This window comes from Rhea pennata, chromosome 2, assembly GCF_028389875.1.
Source record: "Rhea pennata isolate bPtePen1 chromosome 2, bPtePen1.pri, whole genome shotgun sequence".
Lineage (NCBI taxonomy): Eukaryota > Metazoa > Chordata > Aves > Rheiformes > Rheidae > Rhea > Rhea pennata.
Window position 1 is genome coordinate 104,903,389 of NC_084664.1, and position 26,301 is coordinate 104,929,689.

The 26,301-nt window shown below is 34.7% G+C and overlaps 1 protein-coding gene across 2 annotated transcripts in view; it reads right to left on the bottom strand.

Annotated features, from left to right (window-relative positions):
* Nucleotides 1-26,301, bottom strand: part of DOK6 (docking protein 6) — a 252,314-nt gene that overhangs the window by 34,947 nt on the left and 191,066 nt on the right. For both annotated transcript variants that reach the window (XM_062570068.1, XM_062570069.1), the window contains one exon: nucleotides 16,981-17,098. In XM_062570068.1, the coding sequence (XP_062426052.1) occupies nucleotides 16,981-17,098 (118 nt within the window). The remainder of the gene's footprint in view (nucleotides 1-16,980; nucleotides 17,099-26,301) is intronic.

The following is a 26,301-nucleotide window of genomic DNA, read 5'->3' on the forward strand; positions in this document are numbered from 1 at the left end:
ATCATCAACAAAATAGACTTCATATGAAAAAAATGCTTAGACTTACTAAGCATTAAAATAAAACTTGCCCACAAATGAAACTTAGTATGACTGTATTTTCATTCACCTTTTCATCTGGGTCTTCTATGCTTGCATTTTGTATTTCTCTTATAAATAGCATAATGTGGTACAAAAGGTTTTTTTCAACTGCCCTATATCTGAATTTTATTGCACATTGCAATGAAATTTGGCGATACACTGAAAGGAATTACAATTTTATCTATTATATTCATCCTGCTAGGAAAAATCAAAACAGATCAGTGGATCACGTTTCTAATGCTAGTGAGGAAGTATACTAGAATTCAGTATGACTTTTTCTTCTTTTTGCTAGGAAATTTCAATTGTAAATAAATAAAAAATCAAATAAATAAATAAATAAATATTTCTGATAAAACAGATTAGTAATCCCAACGTTCACTAAAATCTATGAGCATAAACTAATCCTTTAAAAATTATTACTGATAGATAATTTGCTTGGACACAATCTTCGTTTCCCTTGTTTGATGGCAGTGCTTAATCTCCTTATCATGTTAAATGCAGTCTTGAAAATAAGTTGTTTTGTTGTCACCAACAAAAATGTATTAATAGAAGATTGTATAAGTCCATCAAAATACTGGTCCAAAATTGGTTTTGATTGCTGTCGCTAAAAGAAGTGCAAGCTAAATAATGTGAATGCAATCACAGACTGAAAATATAAGTTAAAGCCACTCCTAAAAATTATCTGCCTTGTTTTAACAAATAGGAAAATCAAGTGATGTAAATAGAGGTCTAGCCAAATGCAGATGCAGAAGTTAGCTACTTTATGTATATACGCTGAAAAAATAAAATCATGAGCACTTTCATATTACACAAGAGACAACCAGTTTTCAAAGTTAAAAAGTAGCTTTGAGTAAACTTTCTTATCATTTATAAAATTAATTTTATTCATAAAATAAGTGTAAACTTGAGTCAGTCAATTGACTGTTTTTTAAAAAAGCTTTAGAAGGCAATTTTAATTCCTAACTTCACCAGATACATTGTTGACATTTTGTATAATATACTGGATTCTATGTCATATTGTATTTCTCAAAATATCTGAAGATGTGCTATTATTTGTGACCCCTATCATATAACATAAAGCCCCCAAAATAATATCCCCCAAACAGTTTGGATGATTCATATTTAAACTTTTAAATTACTGGAAGAAATTCACATAGTTTTTAATATGCAAAACCTTCTGTCACAATGGAGGTATTTGAGAGTCTCTTTAAAAAGCCCATTTCTATTTTGGTCAACCATCTACATCATAGAGACACACATAAAAACTACTTAATATTTAGATAGCGGAGGTAAAATTAACATCTCCGGTAGTCTTCCTCTTCCTAAAAGCAACATACATAATTCAGAACACGTTTTCTCTTTTTATCATGACTTTGTTTTGTAGAACTGTTAATTCAGATTTCACATATTTCAGCACAAAGATACTATGTTTCTAGAAGCATTATATATACAGATAGATTTGACAGATAAAATGCATAATCATTGTTCTTGCCAGAAGGCAGAACATACGTTTCTGTTTCTTCCACCCTGAAAAAAGCTATATATTATTGTCACTACAGTGCTTTTATTAACATTGTAGGGCAGAGAACAAAATGTTTCATTTTTCTGAGTCACTGCAAAATATAGTCTCACCTTCCTCCTCTTCCCTCTCTATTTGCAATAGGATTACAGAAGTCTGCGGTATTAAACATTACCTTTCCTCTAGGTCAAATAAATGATAAACCGTATAGCCCCGCTGCAGTTAGATCAAACATGAAGGTTCTCATTGTTAGTAACTATAAAATAAACCTGAGGGATGAAACGAGATTTTCATGTTAGCAGTAAAAACGTAAACAATAAGTAAAAATGTAACAATAAAACAATTAAAAGTAAATATTTTTGAGGAATTATGATAAGAAATTAAGGCATGATCATTTATTTAATTTCAGGATCAGACATTAGTGATGTTTAACGGCTAACATCCCTTATTCCATCATGTACATAAAACAAAGACAGTGATGATTTATAACATTTCTCCAAGTCAGACTGTTTCTCAGTGTGAAAAATAATTTGGTTTCAGAGATGAACAGGCTATTTCCAATCATTTCCATGGGAACTGTCTACCACTCTCTTCCAAGTGGAAGAGACTGTTGTATTATCTGTGCAGCTCAATGGACCCACTTCACAGTATAAGCTAGGAGATCTGAGAAAATGATTTATTAAGTGAGGAAAAGAAAAACGTTATCAGAGAAATACTTCTTATTTTTTTTTTTTAATTTGTCAAAATGTTCAGATTTTCATGGATACAGTCTATATAGAAAACACTTAAAAGAAAGAGATAATCTGGATTTATCCACCTTGTTTTACAACGCCTTTCCCCTGACAGTCTAGTCTTGACAAGGACTGAAAGCTTTTTCAAGATTTTAAGTACTTTCACTGCCAAGGCCATGCTCATAGTTGGTGGCAAATAAAGACATTGATCTGCCTTCCCAAGATTCAGAGTTATAATGAATATTGAGAGTCGCACCTTCAACTTGCATGGACAGTTAAATGGTATCAGTATCAGTGCTGACTTCTGTTCACGGACTTCCAGGGCCCTAAGGAAACTTATACCTCCTGTGATATTCAGAAAGTAATCATCCGCATTTGAAAGGTGGGCTGACTAATTTAGGACAACTTAAATGATGGACGGATTCAGAGCTGGAACCCAATTACATTTTGCTCCAAAATGCTCAAAAAATTACATTTTTGCTCCAAAATGAAAATTTAGCCATGGCTTCACAATTACAGCCAGTGAAGCACCAATGCATCATTTGATCACACAGACTGAATCAGTTATCACAACATGAATGTACTTACGTTGAATAAGCAAGAACATGCAGCAGAGTGTTTATGCTAGCTTTATGCCCTTAAACTGGCATTATACCAGCAACAGAAAAAGAGGCAATGCCTGACTTGGTATAAAGTTAAAGTGATATCTAGTTTGGCATAAAGTCTGCTTGCACCAAGCTACTCATCAAAATATTTTGAACAAATTTAAACTGTTTTAAGGAGTTTGTGTCAGTTCAGCATTCTGAATCACACAGCCATGGCATTTTTTTATCAAGCAGTAGGCACTTTAAAACTGGATTTATTGTCTTGTCAAACTACTGTCCTATTCCATGCATCAATGGGAACACAAGCAAACAAGGCAACATTTTAATCAAGGCAATGCTAACACTTTTAATAATTTATATCTCTAAGTTATACATCAATATCCATGCATGAATTCCTCTCCTATTAAAAATGAACAAGCAAACAAGCCAACCGCAAACATCTTTCATTAAATTAGCACTTGAAGATACAAAGTCTTTCAGTTTAAGAATACTCATTAATATTATTCAACATGGGCTGGGTAGACTTCCTTTTTGCCCCTTCACTTTATTTTTCAGTCTACTGATGGTCATGGTGAATATGAAAGACCTGAATTGCTTATTACCTTACCCCCCGCTACCACGTGGTAGTAAATGTAAGAAAAGAAAGATTTTTTTTTTTTTAAAGTATATAAACATGCAATGAGCAACACAAAAAAGACAGGTAAGGTATAATACCTACAATACACTGTACATGGCCACATATTTTCCATATGTGAAATCTGATAAACATATTTGAAAAATATGGTAGATAACATTATATGATACTTTTGATCTAACAAACACTTTTACGAGAAAAAAATCTGGATGTGAGCTGGATTCATGTTTGCAGCTCTTAAGGTCTGATTATATAATAGACAAGATTCATGTATATATTTAGAGTGTGGCCCTTCTTGATATACTTCAGCTACACAATCTAGATTTCATATTGAAAGAAAGTCTGAGTTATAACAATGCATTCAAAATTAATGTGTATAAAATTCATTATGCTGAAATTATAATTATATAAACAAGGTTTGTCCTAACATGTGTTTCTTACCTACAGTTATATACTTCATTTTGATCTCCATAATACTTTTTGTTTGCTTGTTCATTGTGTAGGTTTAAAAATCCTGCTAATACTTTTCAATGAGATACTGGGAAATGATGGATATATTCATACTGATGAGTTCTGTGTTCAGTTTCTGTTAGCAAAACTCAGTACAAAAAAGAACTAAAACTACCTTGAAAATTTTCATTCTCATAAATACATTTGTGTAAAGGAAATACATATGAATATTTACATTTCAAATAAAATGCTATGAACTAGTTTTGGATAACTTTCTCCAAGGACCAACTCTCTTGCAATTTTAATGCTTTCAGTGGCCACAAGAAATAGTCAATCTACTAAAACCACATGTACCCTCGCACTGTGGTCTAAGAACAGTACTTGGCTGCCCGACGAGAGATGCCATAATAATTGCTAGATTTGACTGATTCCTCCCCAGGCTGGTGAAAACTGAGAGTGCTGTGTAAATAGTGAAACAGTGAGTCATATTATCTTTATGAGTAAGGCAGCTTACTTCTCCGGGGTCAGCAAAGACAGGATTCAAAGCTAATTCTGTCTATTGCTTCTGGATTTAAAATATTTGCAAGCAGTAGGTCAGTATTCACAGAGTTTGGCTTTAGAGCTCCCACTCACTAAGGGCTGTTCTCAGGGAGATAAAGGGATCATCAGTCCCTCACTGTTAAGTCTGAACATTGAAGCTCAGTGTAATGGTATGGACCCATTCTCTAGGTATTAAGCCACACTGCAACAATATCTGTGCTGGGACAATTTCAAGCTACGTGATAGCACTAAGAGGGCTTTATTAAACACTTTCAACAGTTGTGGTGATGTTCTCAGTTTACTTTTTGTATGATCACCTCTGTGATGTAATAAAATAAAATAAATCTCTTTCACATAGTTGTTTTTTAAATCTGAAGCAGTCAAGCATGTAGAAGTTTTATCATAAAAATGCATCTACATCTCCATGTAAAAATCCTGCTAAGGATCCACGACTACCAGAATAAAGATTGACTTCAGCCAAAAAGGCTGTACATAATCACACAGGTCACTGCAGAAATGCTCAAAAGTGGCAGTATTGCTGCAGTGATTGGGTGACATGAGTTATAGGGAAAGGTTCTCATAGACATAGGTCAGCAGAGTTTTTTTTTATTATTATTATTATTATTATTTTTTTCCATGAGTGATGATGAATTGCAACAGCTGAGGCCCAATGCCTTAACAACAAAGAATCTTCTCTTTCTTGCCTAGTTATGAGTATTTTCTCCTGCATGGTTGTAATTATTTAAATAAGCAAAATGAGTAAGCATCTTATATTCCTAGCAATGATACCATTAAATTTTTCTGAACATTTTTCCTTTCCATAATAGCTATGCATCAGCATAGTTTCATTCCTGTCCCTGGTGAAGTCCTTGATTTACAGCAGCATAAGCAGAAAAACAGTCACACCTTGAAGATAACAGCTTAAATCGTCTCCCTGTTTGGTATTTTATTACATAGTAAACATCACTGCAAAATTTATGGCTCATTCCCATAGTTCTATATAAGGTTTGATGCACAATTAAGGTAATAAGAGTGCGTGAAGAGGTATCTTGAGCTTTTCTATGTATTTCTTCAGTCCTGAAACACCTTGGTGCTGGTCCAACCCGCAAGCATAATAATGTGGGGCAGTTCTCTATTTTAAAACGCTGGTAAACAAATCAGAAAATCATATAAAGTGATAACGAAGTTCCTGAAAAAATCTCTTTTCCTCATGGCCTTATACCAGATGAATAGAAGATAATGGTCCTTTAAGAGTTACAAGAAATTCACAGTCAGCAACACTGGGAAGAGACCTTCTTATAGCTCTATTACTGAGTCAAAAGGCAATGCTGGTGCATGCAAACAGTGGAAATTATGAATGAAAAAACACACACAGGTACAGATGATGCTCAGTATTCATCACTACCAGAGGTCATTTGTTAAAGGCTGTCTTAATTAATACAGGGTGACAATCAAAGAGGAAAACAAGACTCTTCAGGAACAGATTCCTGGAGAAGCACTACAACAGATTGACACTTAAACCAAAATGCATGTACTTGATCAGAGGAAAGTGTTTCTATAAGAGGCATGAAAGGGATGAAAAACTGCTGAACTATTTCTCAGAATTAAATACCTGCTCTGATGAATGGAGAATAATGAGACAGTTGACAAAACCGAATGAAACACATTTCCATTTCCTAATCCAGAACAGATTATCTTTTCCATCATAAAATGCTTGTGACATCAAATGTTTTGTTATGATAGGACTGTCATCTCACAAATAGAAGCCCTGCAAAACTGCTGAGATGCCCAGGACAATATAATAGTAATAATGGAGAAAACAAGTGGCCAAAGTGTCATCAATCATTCAATCAAATTGATGCTGCATTTATAATAATTACAACAAGAACATACTTTTTCAAATTGAAGTTTAAGCTTCATCATTTATGTAAACAGGCTCTGAGCTGCACTTTCAGCAACAATGTCATTTGTGAATATTCCCACAGACTGGGACCTAGGTAGATGAAGAGTGGACATAGAAAGCATATTTATGTACCTGCATCCCTGGTTTGATGTCATCAGTCCATTAGCAAGAAAGTAGGAAATGTGATGCCTGATGCAGGCAAGTATATGGACAAAGAGGTGCTATTCTTGCATGTTTGTGTGGGTATTTAGGGAGAAAATGTTGTATTACTGTTATATATTCATACTCATGTTTGGAAAAGTAGAAAAATGAGGTATAAAATACAAATCTGCTTGATGCAGTTTTCACTAACTTTGATGAAAGAACACCATACCCAGTAATGGGTATCAGAACTTTTACAGGAGTATTGAAGAGAATAAAACTGATAGCTTTAATAATAGCAAATTAATAAACTGCAAGAGCAATGAGCAATGTTGTAAGCAGGAGAATATTATTTTTCTTGGAAACCAAAACCAAACAACAGATCAAGATCTTCCGTTAACTCATATTTATTTCAGAAAAGATAAAAATACATTGAACTGGTGGTACTGGTATAGATAGAAAGAACTAGCGACGAATCTTGTTTACGTAGAAGACATCCAGAAAGGGCCATTCTATCTTATACATCTGTGCACAGTTAGCTTATTTTCAACTAACAGTCTTTTAATTCAGCAGCTATTTTATTATGCGTGCCTGAAAATACCAAATATGATTAACTTCCACTTCTTTATTTAGTTCCGCTCGTGTCAAACAGTTTTGGGAACTGCCCAAGGTGGCCACGTAGGGCTCCCTAGAGTTTGTGGAGGAAGAAGGACGCCCACCACTAGCAGTGGCAGCCCCCACAAAGCTCAGCCCTTGAGGGAGGAGGTGGGTAGGACGAAGGCCAACTTTCCCCCCCGAATGGCAATGAAAGCCAAAGGTGGAGGGAAGCTGGAGCCTTCGTTTTGGCCTATACAGCAGCAGCCAGGGCACCCACCTCCCCAGGGGCTGCCGTACTGGGGAGGAGTGGACAAGCAGCTGCAGCACTGAGCCATCCTCGGGCTAGACTGAGCACTGGCATTGCCGTACACGACAAATGACGGGACTACAACATATAGTCATTAACGACAGTAGTAAAGATCATTTCATTTCAATCTCTCTCTCCATGTAAGGCTCTTGCTGAACAAAAATTTTTGTTTTCAACAATTTTGGTTGACTTTTTTTCAACATCTTGACTAAAAGCTCATACCACTGACGCCCTCACCTGTAGTTAGAGCTAGCATGCCTTCACAGCATGCTACTCTGCTTCTATGTGCTAAGCCCTTCATGTGGACATTATTAGTAAGATCACAGGGAAGCAGAGAACTCGATTTTTATTAGTATAAATCCACATATCCAACTATATGCCCCTGAACAGTTAACTCCACTCTTCCTATGATTTCCACAAAGTCCCATCTCTCTTATCTCTCTTCCAGTACAGTACTATATTTTCCTTGCTTCAGTACAGCTTTAAAACTCAGAATATTTTATTTGTTTTTGAACTCAAAGCAACAAATCCTTTATTAAAATCCTTTCCCAATAGGTATCTTCACAGAGTTTCAAAGGACAAAGTTAAAGAAATATCCAGTAGCTAAACAGCAAACTTCAAGTGTACAAGCATGGAGCTGGAAGGAGCCTGCAGACTCCAGCTATGTCTCACTTCCAGTTTGGGAAAAGTTTAAGAACTCTGAATTGCGATGAAATTCCTATTATTATTCACAGTTCCTTCTTCTGTGAAATTTATCCTAGTGTCTTACAATATATCATTCTGATCAGATAAAAAGTTGGCAGGATATAAGCATTCACCAAGATGAAGAAAGATGAAAAGACTTTTTGAATAAATGGAGAATGAAAGAATTTCTAAGAGATTTTTTCTGAACATTTCTTCTTTTTTCTTTACTGAACAATACTATGATTTTTTAATCAGTTTTGCACTGCTGAAAGTCAATATGCAGTTGTAAAGAATGTATTCTTTTGGCTCAGTTGACTTGAACATAGTGAGTATGTTGTCCATTCTGCTTCAATTGTCATTACCATGAAAACAAATAGGTTTGTACTAACATCCGGCTATATATTATGTGCTGTAAATATTGCCACCTTAATATTGTTGAAGATTAGTAAAGTGGAATATGCACAATGGACAATCTTATAGAAGCTTAAGATTATATTTGAGATCTTACAATACTTTTTTTTATAATAAATATTTTCCAAATTTTACAATAAGCGATTAGTTAAGGTCAATGCTATCTCACTTTGGACAAGGAGTAAAATACATGATGCCATTTTATCTTACAGACATTAGAACACTGAGGGGGGTGGAGGAGCCGTATCTTTTTTTCCTTCTCAGAGGAGCATAAATACAATTAATCGTACTTAAAATCTTTGGGCCTGGGTTCTACTCTCCTTATCATAGGAAAAGTTAATATTAGTAATATTCTACCACTCTGCCCACATTAAAGCCTATTTTCAAAAATTACAACTTTTCTAGATTCTAATGATTCTTGAGAACATTTTTAATAGTCTTTCAAACATTCTTTTAGAATTAATTATTAATAAAAGAAGATTATGTTTTTATAGTATCATGCAAATGGATATTAAAGGAAAATCTGTTGTTTTGCCTTGGTAGTTTTTGCCCAAATTATACAGGCTTTTTTGTTCACTTGTTTTTAAGGGGTTTTAATGAGTCCCTGATTTTGAGTAACAGTATGAGTAGAAAATATATTTTGTCAGCATATTTCAATTCATTTGAGAGTACAAAAATGAAATAGCACCTTGATGCTAACTTTAAAAACATACTTAACATAAAATAAGATAGCAGCCGCTAGAGCAAGCAGGACTTATTGGTGAAAAGATTTGATAGAAAAAAACAGTTTGCACAAAAATGAACTTTGTCAAATATTTCCATTTTCTCCTAGAATAAACGTAGCAAAACCTTTTTTGTTCCGATGATCCAGTACTGACCTGACAACTATCAGCTGTGGAGCTGGTGGTGCCCACTCCCCTGCAGCACGTTCTCTGCCTGACCTACATCTCTCCCAGCACAACGAAGGTCCTTCTTACACTTTATGATATAGCGCAGCGATCAGATGACCGTAGCGATCCAGCTTCAAGCAGTAGCATGCACACTACCTCAAGCTAACTCAGGCTAAAGACTACGGGTTTAGTTAAGTGGTAGGTCAGGGGCAAAACTTAAATTGCTTCCCATACCAACACCAAGTGGAAAGCTAGCGCCACCACATATTCATAAAATCATTAACCAAAGACAAAAAAAAGAGACTTACACCTAAAAATTTGTGTAATTTGCATTGAAAACTTATGTTTGTTGCTTTTTAGAAGAGAGAGGAACAATCATCCGGGATTTAATTGCTCTTCTTAAACTGTTTGGACTTTCAAAAACAACTTCAGATTCTAGTGATTTCTATGCTTTCTGATCTAGCAGGGAATAACCTTAATGAAATCAGAACTTTTGAATTTGACAACAGAGTATGCTTTATTAATCTTTTTTTTTTTTTTACTTCCCCTCCTCATTTTACGGTTCATAATTGTAAAGAACCTCTTACTTCAGCAACCATGTATCAGAACAAAAAGGAATTTGCCAAGATAATCATTAGAGCTTGTCAGTAATGCTCTTAATTAGCTATAGCAAACACTGTAGAACAAAATGAAGTTCTTCACTTTTACTGGTTTCTGAATAAGACTCTTCACATTCCTAATATGTCATTTTAAAATCAGTCTAGTCTTTATTAGGGTAAGTATCATAATAAGACTTCACAGCAAATATTTTTGGAGAGGATGTTAATATGAAGAACTGCAGTCCTTTAATTGTAATCTAAATTTCTCGAATTATTGCAGTAAATTTTACCTCAAACCTATTCTAAATTCTAAAACCACTTGAGATATTCTGTTTTCACAGGAGTTTCTGGGGGTATATACTAACAGAACATAAACTAACTTGATGAAAATATAATGTTTTCTTCCTTTCCATCCTGATGTGTTTTTAGGGGAAAGCATCTAAAAATATTACTCTTCCACATTGAGTGAAAAAGACAGACAGGAAATAATACTAAGCAGGCACACATTTTCTCTCCTATTCTCACATGTGCTCTTGAACTTCAAAATGAAGCTTCTTGCTGTATTAATGCTACAGAATTTCTTTTGTTTTACATTAGTGTTTTACAAACACATTTTTTTGGAAATATTACAAATGAATTTGATGATAGCAGACATAATAAAGACCAGCAGCTAATGCTATCATGGACCTATTATATAATCTGGTAGTTTGTTACTTTCCTCCACTTTATACGTCTTCCCCATGAAGAGGGGGAGTATAATTATCCAAATCAATGAGTTTTTTTGGTTTGGTTTTAACACTTGGAAACATTTAAGCTGCAGTGTATTTCCAGCAGAAATATAGACTGCTGTGTAGCATGTATGAATATGATTTTTTGTGGGGACTTTCTAAATGACATGTTAGAAGAAATATGTCCCCTCTTCCCCTATGGAGCGAAGGATCACAGGTTGAAAACTGTTCTCTTTCAAGAGAAAGAAAAGTATCACAATTTCTGCCTTGTAGTCAGACTAGATGAAAACATTAAGGGTTGTCTGTGTGTCTCAAGCGAGTGGAGAAAAAGAATATTTTAAAATAATAAAGAGGTAAGAATGAGGTTAGATTATCTTGGGATATATAGAAAAGACTTCATTACTGTGTTATCAATATCTGAATGCAAAACACTGGAGAACTGTTTAACAATGCAATCTTGCATACAATGATTTCACAAAAGTATGCACAGGATATGGACAATACACCTAGGCTGGTGCAGATAATTGCAAAATCACAGCCCAAATACTTTTACATAGCTCTTGGCAAAAGCAGAAAGGCCAAAAAAAAAATCAGATTGCTATTAAATAGACTGCGGTAAACTCATGAAATTAGAGGTCTTCAGAAAGTGCAAACTAGATTTTCTTCTGAAAGAAGAAAAAAGAATCATTAAATGGTCTATATATAATACAGAGTCCATATACAGTAGATAAGAAAAGCTCAGCATTTTTTTTCTTAGGTTTTGATTTTTACACATGAAGGAAAAGGAAAAATCAACAAAATCAACAACATCATTACAGTAACTCCTGAGTGCAGCTATTGAATGAAGAAACATAAATGGTCAAGAACATATTTTAATGATTCTTTTATATAAAACCTTAATGAAATTGCTTTAGAAAAAATAAAATGTTTAAAAAGCATCTCTTTAGTATTTAATATCTAATTTTAAATTCTATTTTTATTCTGAATATAGAATTCACTTTTTGCTTAATATTTATTGTAAGAAAATTAACAAGTCATGAAGTGATGCACACAGAACTTCAAAGCTCAAAAGAAAAGGGCCAAATCTGCTGCACAAGATTAAATAAGCTACAGAATTTTAAACAATGTAGATATTCTATAGTCTGTACTCAGTAAGTATCCTGTTTCAGATATCCTTTATTCATACTTCAAATTTTAGGCTTCATTTTCCTAATGTGAATGTCCTGATGAAAGATTCAGCAAAGGAAATGGCAAGATGACAGGCTATGAACCATTTCTGCCTTAGCTGCAGCTAGACACTTATTGAAACCTAACTTATTTAACAGATATAGTCTAAAATTTTGTATCATTTACACCATTCTGGCACCAACATTAGATGGGGAAATGTGTTCTGTCCTCTGATGTTGGGCATATGAACAAACAATGGAAATGCCAAAATGATGAATGTCCTCCGATTCATTTTATACACTTTAATTTGTAGAAAACTGCAGAAACACATAGGAAATTCCTGAAGGATTAGCCTAAGGAAGATTGAACAGAATGATTCAAGCCCTTCTAAATATTTAGGAACTTGGATATTCAGATATTCTCTGATTATTTTTAATGACATATCAGCCCTGCTACTTTGTAAGGGCTTGAAACTTATGCTATTCTGGTTTAAATACATTGTGGGGGGGAAGAAAGAAAAAAAGATGGGCTCTCACCTGATAAGGCTAAAATAAAAAGAGCAATGCAAGCTGGCTTACTAAGACCAAAGAAGGGCCAGAGATTCCCCCTATTTTGATGAGCAAAAGTGGATTTATGTTTCTTATATCTTTAGTGCTAAATACAAAAGACAATTATCTTAAAGACAAAATTGCCACTGACTTCACAGAGGTCGGCTTTCATTTCTGGGTCTTTTTCCTTTTGACATGTACTTATGAGTTCTAGTGCTGTTTTTGGCTTAAATCCTGTCCCACTGAAGACTACAGAAGTTTTGAGATTTTCTGAGATTCTTCCATAACTTCAAAAATTGCAGAATCTAACTCTTAGTAGGCACCTTTAAAGTATTTTTTCAGTTTTATTTAATGACTCTGTCATGAATTTACAATAAAATGTGGTAAGTAATTTCTTTGGTTCTAAGTTTACTGTGGAAAAAAGCATTACTGTTTTCTTTAAGGGGAAAATAGGTAAGGTGTTACTGGTGTAATCCTTACACAAATACACACTTCTTTATGTGCATACTCTCACAGAAGTGAAGGATTACTTCTGTGGGTAGCTGTTCATCACTTTGAGTATGGATAGCAAAAGCAAAGACTAAACAGAACACAAACCAGATATAACAAAACAAGGTGACTGAAAGCATGTCCTAATTTTGAATTTCTTGGAGAAGGGCCAAACTGTAATTAGATTTTCTGAACATAATTTCCTCAGTGATTTCAATAAATGCAAATAAAAAGCTAATGCGAGTTTTTATGCCAAAATTGTATTTGGCCTTATTTGTTTCAAACTATCCAAACTGTTTAAAATTTGTAGTATCTATATTCTCTAGAGCAGTATAAGTTTCAGCCATCTGAAAATCCATTCTCAATCCTTTTTCATTCTAAGCAAACTTAAACTCCAAAATGCAAAATTTTAAATTATAGCTTGCCTTAATTTATCCATTTTTTGTTGTACAAGATGACATTCACTTTGTTTCTCAATTTTTAATATCATGACCTTGTGAAACAGTGCTAAACCACATGCCAAAGACTAGTAATAATAAATGATGAGGTAGATCCATTATGAAGGTAGACAGATTTTTTCTTCATGCTTATATACGTGCTTTTGTGCTGATATTTTTCTGCTTCTTATCCATGATTTTAGTTGACAAAATTGCTCTTGGCTTTTGATGTCTGTATTCTTGTAAGTATAAGAGAGCATAATATATTAATGTATTATCTTATGTTGGGCTCTAATTCTTTATATTGTAATCTATTATTCATATAAATATACAATACATTGTACATACAGAAGTGAGACTTAAAAGATCAGTGTATGATAAGAAAGAGTAAAACATTTTTCTTTTTTTTTCCCTGTATTACTCAATCTATTTTATGTTAAAAGTTTGTAAGGACTGAAAAGCACAATCTGGATTATATATAAACTTTAGAAACAGGTCTTGCAATTTATAAAGGCATGAGCATCAGCTGTTTTTTAAGTGAAATCAGTCTACTACAAAAGCTCAGACTGGTATTCAACCTGATGGTGGTATAAACTTTGTGTTATTTTTCCATGTGGCACTGATTCTCATTTTCTTTTTACTATATGACAGTGAGGCTTGCACCATGGTGATGGGCTACCCCTGGTAAAAGTCAACCACCAAGTTGTTCCTACTGACAAGATTAATTAGACATCTAAAATACTACTTTTATCTTAGCAGTGTGATCAAAGACTAAAAAAGTGCAAGGAAGACACAAATGAGAAGAAAAAATCTATAAAGAGTCCAGCTCACCTCATTTTAAGATATTTTGTGAAATACATGATCTTTGAGCAGTGTTACTCAGTTTTTTAATCTTTTCAGGTCTTTATGTGTAAGTGTTTTCATGGGCAGATGGAGAATGATAAACCCAATATATATTTATTGAATTGCTTTTTCTCCTCTGAAATATAGTTTTTTTTTTTTTTTTTAAAAAAACCCACCCTCTTACTCTACAACATATTCACTATCAGATCAACTCATACTACTAATTAAGTTAAATTCTACTGCTAAATAACTCCCAGAGAACCAACTTATCTAAGGTAGTATGAGCACATACTCTTTTCTTCTTATACATCACCAGCTGTTATTAATTAAATTCCAGTCACTTCAGATTGCAAGTTTGAAATAATTGGAATTACAGAAACATTTTTATACTGTATTTAACAGTGAGTTTGGATATTGTTTTTCTGATATTGACAGTAATTCGGATATGGGCAGGCACCACCCAAACAATTTCATTTTAGAGTTTATGAGACATTCAGAGGAAAATGTGGAATTTTCATGTTCATTTCTTGAATGTAAAAAGCTTTGTCATAAATACATACGAAGTGCAGAACTGAGTTTGATGGATTATTCTCCAGAGAGACGAGTCCTTTCTGAAAGTGTAGCTTACCTCTTCAAACTCACAGGAGAACAGAGCAGCAGCAAGTGATTTTTCCCGTGGCAACAACCCATCTCGGCTTGCTGCCGTACTAAGAGAGGGTGGAAGCGATGCTCACACTCTGCTCCCTCTCTACCCACTTTCCACCCACGTCTGCGGGCTGATGCTCTGGCAATTGGTGTCTCTCTGCTGTGCAAAGACTACCAGTATGAACAGGTATTGTGTGGTAAAGGCATACTTTGTGCTCCCTTAGGCTTTTGTACAAACACCTTGCCTTTAATTAGTTGCAAGCATGGCTGCTGACAGTTCAATGAGATCTTCGCTACGGATAATGAATAATATTACTGCATATTAAACTTGTGCAATCAGAGGGAGAGAAAATTGGCCTTGGATGCATTTCTTAGCTCACTGGTAAAACTGAACTACTCTCTCCAGAAATCTACTATGCTTTCTCAAGTTTCAGTCACCACAGTACATGTAAGAGAAGTGAAAATCAAGTTCTGAAGTATTTATTAATCCCACGCTTCAGTGGAAGTGTGAGTAAAATCTGTATACTTCTGAAAAGCAGAATTCTAGTGATTCTAATAATCCACTTCCAACATGTTGCCTCCTGCAAAGCCAGTTGATACACATGTTAAGATAATATTTCATATACAAAGTTCTGCTTTCCTTAAATTCTATTGAAATACAATGGCCACTTATGAGACACCAAAGATATGGCAAAGAATAAACAACGTTCCAGACATTTCTCTCACTTCATAAACATTATAATGCACGTTTACTATCCTCTGGCAAAGGAAAAGCCTAACAAGAACATACCAAAAGGAACGGTAACAGCTCTACAACTAAACTTTTTTATTGAATTCTACTGTGTCCATACAAAAATATCAGTGATACGAGGAATATTATTTAAGGTGATCTACAAGTACAATATTTTTCACATCCAACTTCTGGAAGGTATTTTCTTTTTTTCCATTAGTGTTATTTGACTGTAAGTCTATGACCTTGTTTAGAAATTCACTTTGTGCCTTAGTTGTACAAGGATTAGGAGAAACAAATACTTTCCCCTTAATGAATCATCCATTAAATTCACAGTTTACCTTCTGATTTCAGTTTCTATAATAACTTACAATACATCTCAAATATTTCCTCTAAAGTGCATTTCACTTGTTTTTATGAAAGGTTGTACTATATTCTCTTGGACTGGATACTCTTGTTTTTGAGCAATTTCTAACCTGTCCTAACTGTAGATTGATTATGGAAATAGCTCATTAAGAGAGAAGTGAAATGAAATCCTTAAGCTTCTGCCAAGTAATACAAAGAAATACATTGACAACAGCTTGTTCTTTTTTAAAGTGAAAATAATACTATTACTTAAGGTTTACATTTTAAATATAATAAATAGTTCAGTTTCCTAAAAGATACCAATCAATTTCAGCTTAAAAGGAGTAATTTATCATAATCATCAAGTTATGTTAATTATAACATTTAAAATCTTAAGCAAATAGCTTAGAATCTAAATATACAAAAAGGAACTGGAGACAGAAGAGGATGACATACATATATATATACACAAACATATATATGTACAGCAGACATGTAAGTCTGCCAAAACAAGCAGTTCATATATATGACTCTCTAAGCAAATTCACCCAGAGTAGCTCTTATTCCTAGAATTATTTTATTTTAATCTTGAAACTCATGCAGCCACTTTATGTAGATTTAATTGGGCACCCTGAGGTTAGCTTCCAAAATACATACACAATCTTATTGGAAGAAAAATACTAAAACACTCCAGCATTCATTAGCTACTGAGAAGCTATATTGTGTCAAATTGGCTATCCATTTTTATGTGGTGATTCTGGGAATAATTTTCACCACTAGTTTATGAAATGACTAGAAGAAACCCGTTTTATGTAAATTTGTAATCCCGCTGAGGTTGCTGACAAATGATAAACTGAAACACAGAGAAAACAACCAGTGCAAATAAAAAGCAATTTGCATGAATTCTGGTCAAATGGAAGGAAACTAATGGACATGGTATTTATTTATAAGGAACTTGCCTTGTAAACTGTAGATTTCTCCAACGCTGTTCTGCCGGGTGATATGATGCCAATATGCGCTACGAGGAAGTGAGATGGACTTGGACAACGTCATTGGTTCAGACAGACTGGTCTGGAGCTAAAAACCAAAACAAAAAAATGACACATCATATATCACTATATTTGATAGATAAATCTCCATACTTTGAATTGCACCAATGTTGCTAGGAAAATACAATTTACTGAATTACCATAGTTTTTATATTATCATTTACAGTGTGTAATAAGCATCAGCATTATGAATGCTCAGAAAAGCCTTGCAAGAGTATATTTGGAAATTTAAGTTTATAAGCATAGGTTTATTAGCACATAGGAATATGACTCTGTTTATCTACAGTTACTCCTGTTGCTGTCAGGATTTTCTTATTTTCTTCTTTAACTTTGCAATAGTGATGGATTAGAATATGCCTGAAAGAGGAAATCCCTTTACAGTTGTATTTCTTTTGGGTTATTTAACCTGCATATTGGATTGACTATCTAGAAAGATGCTGAAAGAGCATCTGAGCCAACGAGCAGAGAATCAGCAACAAGGAATCATTGATCCCCTAAGCCACCATTCAAGTGGAGGCATCTGAACACCAGTAGTAGGCAAATTTCCCCAGCCTTTATCTAACAAATCAGTGAGCTGTATAAGTGTGCATGTATATAGGAGTGAGGGCACAGAAATCTGATGGGAGCAATGTAAATGGTATTAGAGAGAGCTCTGTCTTCAAACATTCTAGAGACGAGACAAAAAGTGGAAGGATAGAGGATTTTGCATGTAGACAAGATTTTGGAGAGACCTATACATCTTATTTCTGTTTATAGGAAAACAGAATTTATCTGCAATATTTGTGTATCTCTGACTTTACGAAATATAAAACGCAAACAGTAGTTTGCAGAATTAATGAATCACTAATACTTTGCAGAGCATGCCGTGGGATGGCTGGAAGGATCAACACCAGTCTCTACACCTAATGAATTAGAATGGTAAACTCCTTAAATTCAAGAACAAGGCCAGGAAGGTGAGGGTGGTGCTCTGAAAGGCTATACCTGAAACCCACATCTTCAGTGATTCTAACTACAGCATAGAAGGCATCCAAGGTCTGGATCATTTATTGCAGGCTAATGAGGAGGAATCCCTTGGAGTTTTTCAAGAATCATAATGCCAAATTCTAAAAGCCATTTTTACATCTGCAGACTCATGCTATTCTACAATAATTCCTCCCCCACCCCCGGCCCCAGTTTGGAGACATTACACACCAAAAGATCTACAATTATATTTTTTGAATATTAAGACACACAGTGTCTTAATTGTTCCTATTCAGATGATGCTTTCTTGAGAATTGCCATCAAAATGACTTCGTTACTACAGTTAATCTCTTTTCTGCTCATTTACTGCCAAATATAACATTTCATTTCTCACTAGTGCAGACCACGAGTGGAAACTCTTCAATACGACATAAAAAGCTTGCTGAACAATTTCCTCCATTAAGAAAAGTTCACAGAATCACAAAATCACAGAATCAGTATGGTTGGAAGGGACCTCTGGAGATCATCTAGTCCAACCTCCCTGCTCAGCAGGGACACCTAGAGCACACTGCACAGGATCATATCCACGTGCGTTTTGAATATCTCCAGAGAAGACTCCACAATCTCTCTGGGCAACCTATTCCACTACTCTGTCACTCTTAGAAGAAAGAAGTTTTTCCTCATATTCAGGCGGAACTTCCTGTGTTTCCATTTGTGCCCGTTGCCTAGTGTCCTGCTGCTTGGCACCACTGAAAATAGTCTGGTCCAATCCTCTTGACACCTCTCCCTTAAGGTATTTATAGACATTGATAAGATCCCCCCTCAGTCTTCTCTTCTCCAGGACAAACAGGCCCAGTTCTCACAGCCTTTCCTCATAAGACATGCTCCAGCCCTCTGATCATCTTTTTAGCCCTATGCTGGACTCTCTCCAGTAGCTCCATGTCCCTCTTGTACTGGAGAGGCCAGAACTGGACACGGTCCTCCGTGATGAGGCCTCCCCAGGGCTTAGTAGAGGGGCAGGATCACCTCCCTCGATCTGCTGGCAACACTCTTCATATTGCACCCCAGGATACCACTGGCTTTCTTGGCCACAAGGGCACTCTGCTGGTTTACGGTTAACTCGTCACCCACCAGCACTCCCAGGTCTTTCTCTGCAGAGCTGCTCTCCAGCAGGTCAGCCCCTAGTCTGTCCTGGTGCATGGGGTTATTTTTCCCCAGGTGCAGGACTCTGCACTTGCCCTTGTTGAACCTCAGGAGGTTCCTCTCCGCCCAACTCTCCAGCCTGTCCAGGTCTCTCTGAAGGGCAGCACAGCCCTCAGGTGTGTCAGACACTCCTCCCAGCTTGGTATTATCAGCAAAGTTGCTGAGGAGGCACTCTGTCCCCTTATCCAGGTCACTGATGAATAAATTGAACAGGATGGGACCCAGTACTGAGCCCTGAGGGACACCACTAGCCACAGGCCTCCAACTAGACTCCACGCCACTGATGACGACCCTCTGAGCTCTGCCTTTCACCCAGCTCTCAGTCCACCTCACTGTCTACTTGTGCAGCACTTCCAGAGCTTATCTAGGAGGATGTTAAGGGAGGCAGTGTCAAAAGCCTTGCTGAAGTCAAGGTACACAACGTCCACTGCTCTCCCCTCATCTACCCAGCCTGTCATGCCATCCTAGAAGGCTACCAGGTTGATTAAGCAGGATTTCCCCTTGGTGAATCCATGCTGACTACTCCAATCCATGCTGATTATTTCAAAAGCCTTATCACAGGAATTATATTTTGGGTGAGACTTGACAATTTAATGTTTATAAAATTAGGAAAATTCCTTTATTATGGAGAACAAGGCAATAAGAAATATTCTAAGAATCATTCTGTGTATTATTTTACTATGCTTGTATAACAAGACTTAGCAGAGTAAGATAAATACACAATATCAACTAATTTCAATATACAGATGATTTCATTGTAATTTATTCACACAGAAGCTAAATTCTAGTCTTGAAGCAATGGGCAAATCCCTTTACTGGTACACACTCTGAACAAATTAATTCCAGTAAGGAGAATTACTTTGTCTATGGTTCATTGTCTCAAAGCTAAAGGCTTTAAAAGACTCAACAAACTCATTCTTACTATAAATTAAGGTAAGAAGTACTGTGGTACAAAAATCACACTGGGAGCATATGCAGTACTGTATTTCTTTCGATTCTGTAATATGAGAACCACTTCTGATTTTCAGCAAGAAATATCACCTCACACATGCTAAGTACCACAGGACCAGATGAACTACATTTCTTTGGTGATTCTACAGAGAGGAAAAGCAAATTACATTTTGTGAAATGTAATTTTCTTTAGAAAGAGAATACTTTTAAATATTTTAAAAAATTGTCAATTTATTTTTAGTTTGAGACCTTAAAATATAAACATAAACATTATAATTGAAGATCTTACAATTTGAAGTAATATATAAATGACGGTAATTCAATCCACATTATTTTCTCCATGAAGTTAATCTTACTAGTTGCTAGATTCTTATTAACTAAGGTTTTGCTTTTTAGCTTTTTAAAATCAATATTAAAAGAACACACATTATTAGTAAAATGCAAGCGATAATCAGTGCAAGTGATAATCAATGATAGAACAAACCGCTGTTTGCAAAAAAAATTGCTGAAAAAATGGATTTTTTCAGCAGATTTTATTGCAGAAAACTGGAAAATAAACTAACAGAGACCTACTTTCTTCAGAGAACATCATATGTGCCAGACAGTGGGTGTTTCAAAAAAAAACCCTTGAAACCAATGTGTGAAGAAAACAATCATATTAACATAGCTAAAATCATTTATACACACATTGGTAAATAGCTTTTTGCCATATAAATTATTATAGCTTAATATGCAGAGATCTACTGTTTCAGGATATATATTCCACAAATGTAACTGAACTTCTGTTAGTTAAAATGTTTTAAAAAAAAAACAAAAACAAAACAAACAAACAAAAAAAAAAACCAATTTGCAAATCAGGGAAGATGACTCAGGACTGTTACTTTTTAAATAATAAAGGCTCCTCGTGTTCCAGACCAGTGGAAAAGACCATGCTGGGAAAGTCTAAAGATATTCTTCTTACTTTCGTCTTCTTACTTTGCCTCAGAAAAAAACAAGTAACTTGTGCTCAATCAGCTAACTCAAACAGAGAACATCTCCTTATGGAAAACCAAGTAAATAACCTTTCATTTTCTTCTTTAAACATCTAGACCTTCAATTTCCTGCATTCATTTTTTCCTGCCCTTAATTTAACTTAAACATAGCAATTTAAAAACTATCTTTAAAAATGATTTCACCTATCTCCTCAACCTTATTTACCACTTACAAAATTACATCTACGCCTCTCAACATGGATCCCTTCTTTTTTAAGTTGCCACTGGTGCTGTATTCTGCTGTTGCAACACCAGCATTCTCAGGAACCGCAAAACAGGCTCAGCCACATCGGCGTCCGCTGTTCAGCAGCCACTCGCAATGACAGAGGTGGCACAGGCACAGAGAAGAAAATTAAACTAGTATACCAAATCAAGCATACTAATATAATAATGTAGCATTAACTAAAATGTTCATCTAGAATGATTTTGCTATAAATATTTCCCAAATGTAGTAAGGCTTAAGAAAATGAAAAACATAACCCAGACTTTCTTGCACAACTTATGAGGGAGAAAATGATGGTGTAATAAGAACTTGGATGAAAATAAAAGTAGAAATGCATACATCAATATCACATCAACCCTGGGATTTTTTGGTGAGAACATAAAAAGGAATATAAATATGTATATAATCAAGTTTCCTTTATCTGACATGAAATTGCGCAGTGGTTAGGTTTCCTCCAGTTATTTGAATCTTTCTTGGGTAAGATGCCTTTTGCATGGTGAACACTGCTTTTCTTTCCTGGTTATCCAAAGTCTTCCCAGAGCCTGTGACAATTTTATAATTCCTAAAGGACTATTTGGTTAAAATAGAAATGAAAAAAAAATCTATAAATGTCTCACTGTAAATTGTTTCCGATATTTTTCATTGTTGTTCTTTCATGAAATAAGCTTAAAGGCTAAATTTACTTTTAATTCCCATAGGCTAACTCCACTGACTTAAACAGATTTGTTACTCTGATTTCAATAAAGAATATAATTCCAAGAATGGAACCTGTTAAATTTATTAGGGCTCTGAGCTTTGATCTGTTTAGTATAATATTCTCTCATTTTCTTTTTGCATTAAAAAATCAAAACACTGAAGGTTATAGAAAAAATATTGGGCTTAAGAAGAATGGAGTAATACAGAGTTTGTTCAATTCTTTAGCCTGCAATAAAGGGAAGTTGCTTTTTATGGCTATATTTTGGAAATAGGTTATTTTATTATGTATAAAAAAAGACTTGCTCATTTCCCATTCTCATTGGAGTTTTTAAACAAACAGCAAGAGAACCAGGTCACAGAGGATTAATGAGAATTAAAACCTAGTGCAGAAGTAGATATAAAATCTCCTTCACTATTTACGTTCTTTTCTTTTATAAAGAGCCTTCTGGAGAAGGCTCCATTGTGTGTTATGCTTTGAAGAGGAATATGGGGTCAAGAAACACATTTCACTTATCAAGTGTCCAGAATTTGAGAGTAGAAAAGCACTGATTCATTTCACTCGTACTCACAAAGAGAAATAGCCAGAGTTTAAGGATTTTAAGGATCACACACTCAGCATCAGCTGAGCCCGTTATAGTACAGCAAGAGGGAAGATGTAAAACACACATTTAAAAAACAAAGTGTTAAATAATGACCAAGGAAGAAGTGTTATGTTTATCTTTTTTTTTTGCAAAAGCAGACTCTGTTGACCCATGTTCAGCTGGTGATTTACTAGGGCACACAGATCTATTCTCCAAAAAGCAGTTCCCATCCAGTACTCCAAAGCAGATTATTCTTTCTAAAGCATAGAACTTTGCCTTTTTCTATTGAATCTTATTTTTCTGTTCTAAACAATTTATCCAGCTGGTCATTCTGAATTCTAAGTCTTTTCAGTGACCCACTTCCATATTGTTTTATCCACATTAAGATCTGTAGGTTTAATAATGAGATTGTGCCTTCATCCAGGATTTCTGGTTTAATAATAAGATTGTGCCTTCATCTAAGATTTCTATAAAAATATTTAATAGAATTGGATGTAGGATATATTCCTATGAATATCCAATCAGTACAGTCTTCTCATTGGTGATATATTATTAATAATTACTTTACTGTTATGATTTTCCCATAGCCTTTTATTTATGATCACTTAGGTTGCTTATGAAGTAATCATGTATTATTTGGACTGTGTTCATTACTTAAAGATGTCAACTAATAATATAAACACAAATAGGTATCAGCATACTTTTCCTTTACTGTAACTTGGTTTATGTTTCTTTTTACATTTTTAACCAGTCTGCTATTCCTGACAGAATGTATAATATTGGCAAAGAATCAGAAATATATGCATTTCTTCTGAAAAGACTTACATAAAAACTAGCTGTGAAAGTCATTTCAGTGATTTCAACCTTAATACTAACAAATTTCTAGCATCTAGGTTTTCAAGAGCTATTGTAACCTTGTTATGACCTTTTAGGGAGTTTCTCAATCAATTATGGAGGGAAAAAACCCTCAAAATAATAATACTGCTTTGCAGTGCCAGGGTGGATAATGATTATTCTTTGGCTGTGGAATAATATTATGTATGAATAATAAAGTGATTGATTTTTTTTTTTGATCTCCTTGGCCACAATATAAAGAGAGAACTGGGACATTTTTCTCCCTTTCTGGCAGTAGCATGTAGGTTTTTTATTTTTCTTTCCTATGAAAGCTCATAATAGATCACTTTTTTGTCTGACAGAATGGATTAACGTTGAGAAAAGTAGCTGGATTTTATGGTGCGTTGGGATTATATTATTTGAACATCAGTAAGGTGTGTGTCTTCACCCATACTCTGTTACAAAAATTCTGGTTTTGTTTCTTTGTTACATGAAAGAAGTTTCCCATCCATGGGAACGATACTAATTACAGTGATGGCAGAAGGTCAGATTCTTACATCTTTACAAGGTTTCAGCTATTTTATTATTCATAGAACATATCTGAAATACTTTATCTGTTCTTCATTGCATAAAATTCTTTGTTAGCAATATAGGAGTTGGTGCTGGCATGGGTACAGCTGAGACTATTTCAAGCCTTGACTTGAGCCTTACGGTAGCTCTTAGTGGGAAAAAACACAAGTAAAAAGGTGAGAAATTCAGTAGGTTGAGCTAATTTGTTCAAGAAATGTATATAATAGAGAATCCAGTAGTGCACAGATATTATTTGCAGATATTGATTGTCCTTCCTGTTACCATGAAATGTCAGCTTTTATCAAAATGAAGAGAATGAAGATGAAGGAAAACAAGGATTTTTGCAGACAGACATCTGCTGACCTGCAAATATATACAATTTGAGGATAAGACTGAGCAGAACAATAAAATAATTTCTCTAAGCATCATCATCCAGGGCAAAGTCATCAAGTTTTAAAAATAAAAATGGGTTGGATTTTGAAAGTGCTCAGTAATGATGCAGTTGTTTAAAGGCATAGCTATATCTAGATAGGAAATGGAGAGAATCAGAGCAAAAATCCACCCAAAAGGAAAAAGCCAAAATCCAGAACAACATCCCCTCCCTACTTTTTTCTTCAAGTCAAAAGCAGAAATGAATCATAGTCCTAGAGGAGTTCATCATATTGTCTCGTGAATACTTAAAGGGAAAGGGGGGTGGTGTATAAAGTACCTTGTCCTCCTTCCTCTGCTTTTTACAGTCCTTGCTGGGTATCCCCTTCTCTGACCAAGGTACGCATGTCTGACCTCAACCTGACTGGCACGGGAGAAGATTTCAAAGCGAGTGAGTTTCACAGTATCGCTTGCCCAAAAGTGTAATAGATCTTAAAAAGAGGGATTTGAGCCCCTCAGAGTGCCAAGTCCTCAGTATTTTCCTTGAGGGTACTGAACGGGCAGCCCTTCTGACTTCACAGAAATCGCTTTGGCCAGTTTTACGGCTGGTGAGGTAAGAGTCATAGCTTGAAAAAATGTCTCTTGCCAGTATGTGGCAAGAATGGTGAAGTAAGGATGAACTCAGATTTCCCTGTTCAGGCAAAGCTTACCTGAGTATTGTGAAAAGCTCATTGGAGTCTGGGGCTGAAAATTTGGAATATTTTGGTATCAAAACACTAGAATCTGAATTAAGAGCATTCACTCTTGCTTTTCAATAAAGAAAGACCTCAGACCTTACAAATGTTCTAATGAAGGTTTTTTTTCTGTAGTCTAAACCAGATCAGTAGTCTCCAATAATAGATCTTCATGGAAATCACTTTTCTTTTTGTTACTTCATTTTACTATATAGAAACTGCTGGTACCAATTATCTTAAATAAAATATCAGGAAGACAATTTTCTAAATATTTGCAAAACCAATAATAACCAATAACATCTTATAAATTTTCATCATTAAGCTTATCAGTGCATTACTCTAGTATTCAACAGCATACAGCCTTGCTGACCTCAGCTTTCTGATATCACAAGTTGATTTTACAAGTCATACAAAGACATTTGAATTAAAAAGAAAAAATGCCAGACCTAGAATACCTAAATATTACCATCATGTAGCAATGAATCTTAGATAATTCATTAATATCTTCTGAAAGGTTACATTTCCTTCCTTTTAACTAATTATTTCTAATGATTACAAGTATATCTTACATTATTCATATCAATGATATACACTACATGTGAATGACCATGAATATATATTATTTAGTTTGAATTTTGAAAAAGGCTATACATTTATATATTTTGTACCTAAATAAACATGCTTGTTTGTACATACGAATGCAGAAATAAACATTTTGGTTTCATTATTTACTATATACTTCAATAACTTCATTACCTTCAGCATTTTTTCACAGATTTCAAATCAATTGAGAAGGTGGTATTTAAAAATAATGGACTAATCCTTTTCAGTGAGTGTGCCCACACATCACGATCACATAGAGATGTATACAGACAGAGAATTTTTGACATTATGCAGTTTAAAATTGAAATAAATTGTAATACTCAATCATGCAAAAGTAACACACACACTTCCAAATAAATATACATAAGGGATATTATTAAAAGGGTAGATGTTTGGAAATAAATTTTATCGTCCTGAAACAAAATGAGAGGCAAGATTCTCCAAATCACAGCCCAAATTTCGGCATATAGAAGAAG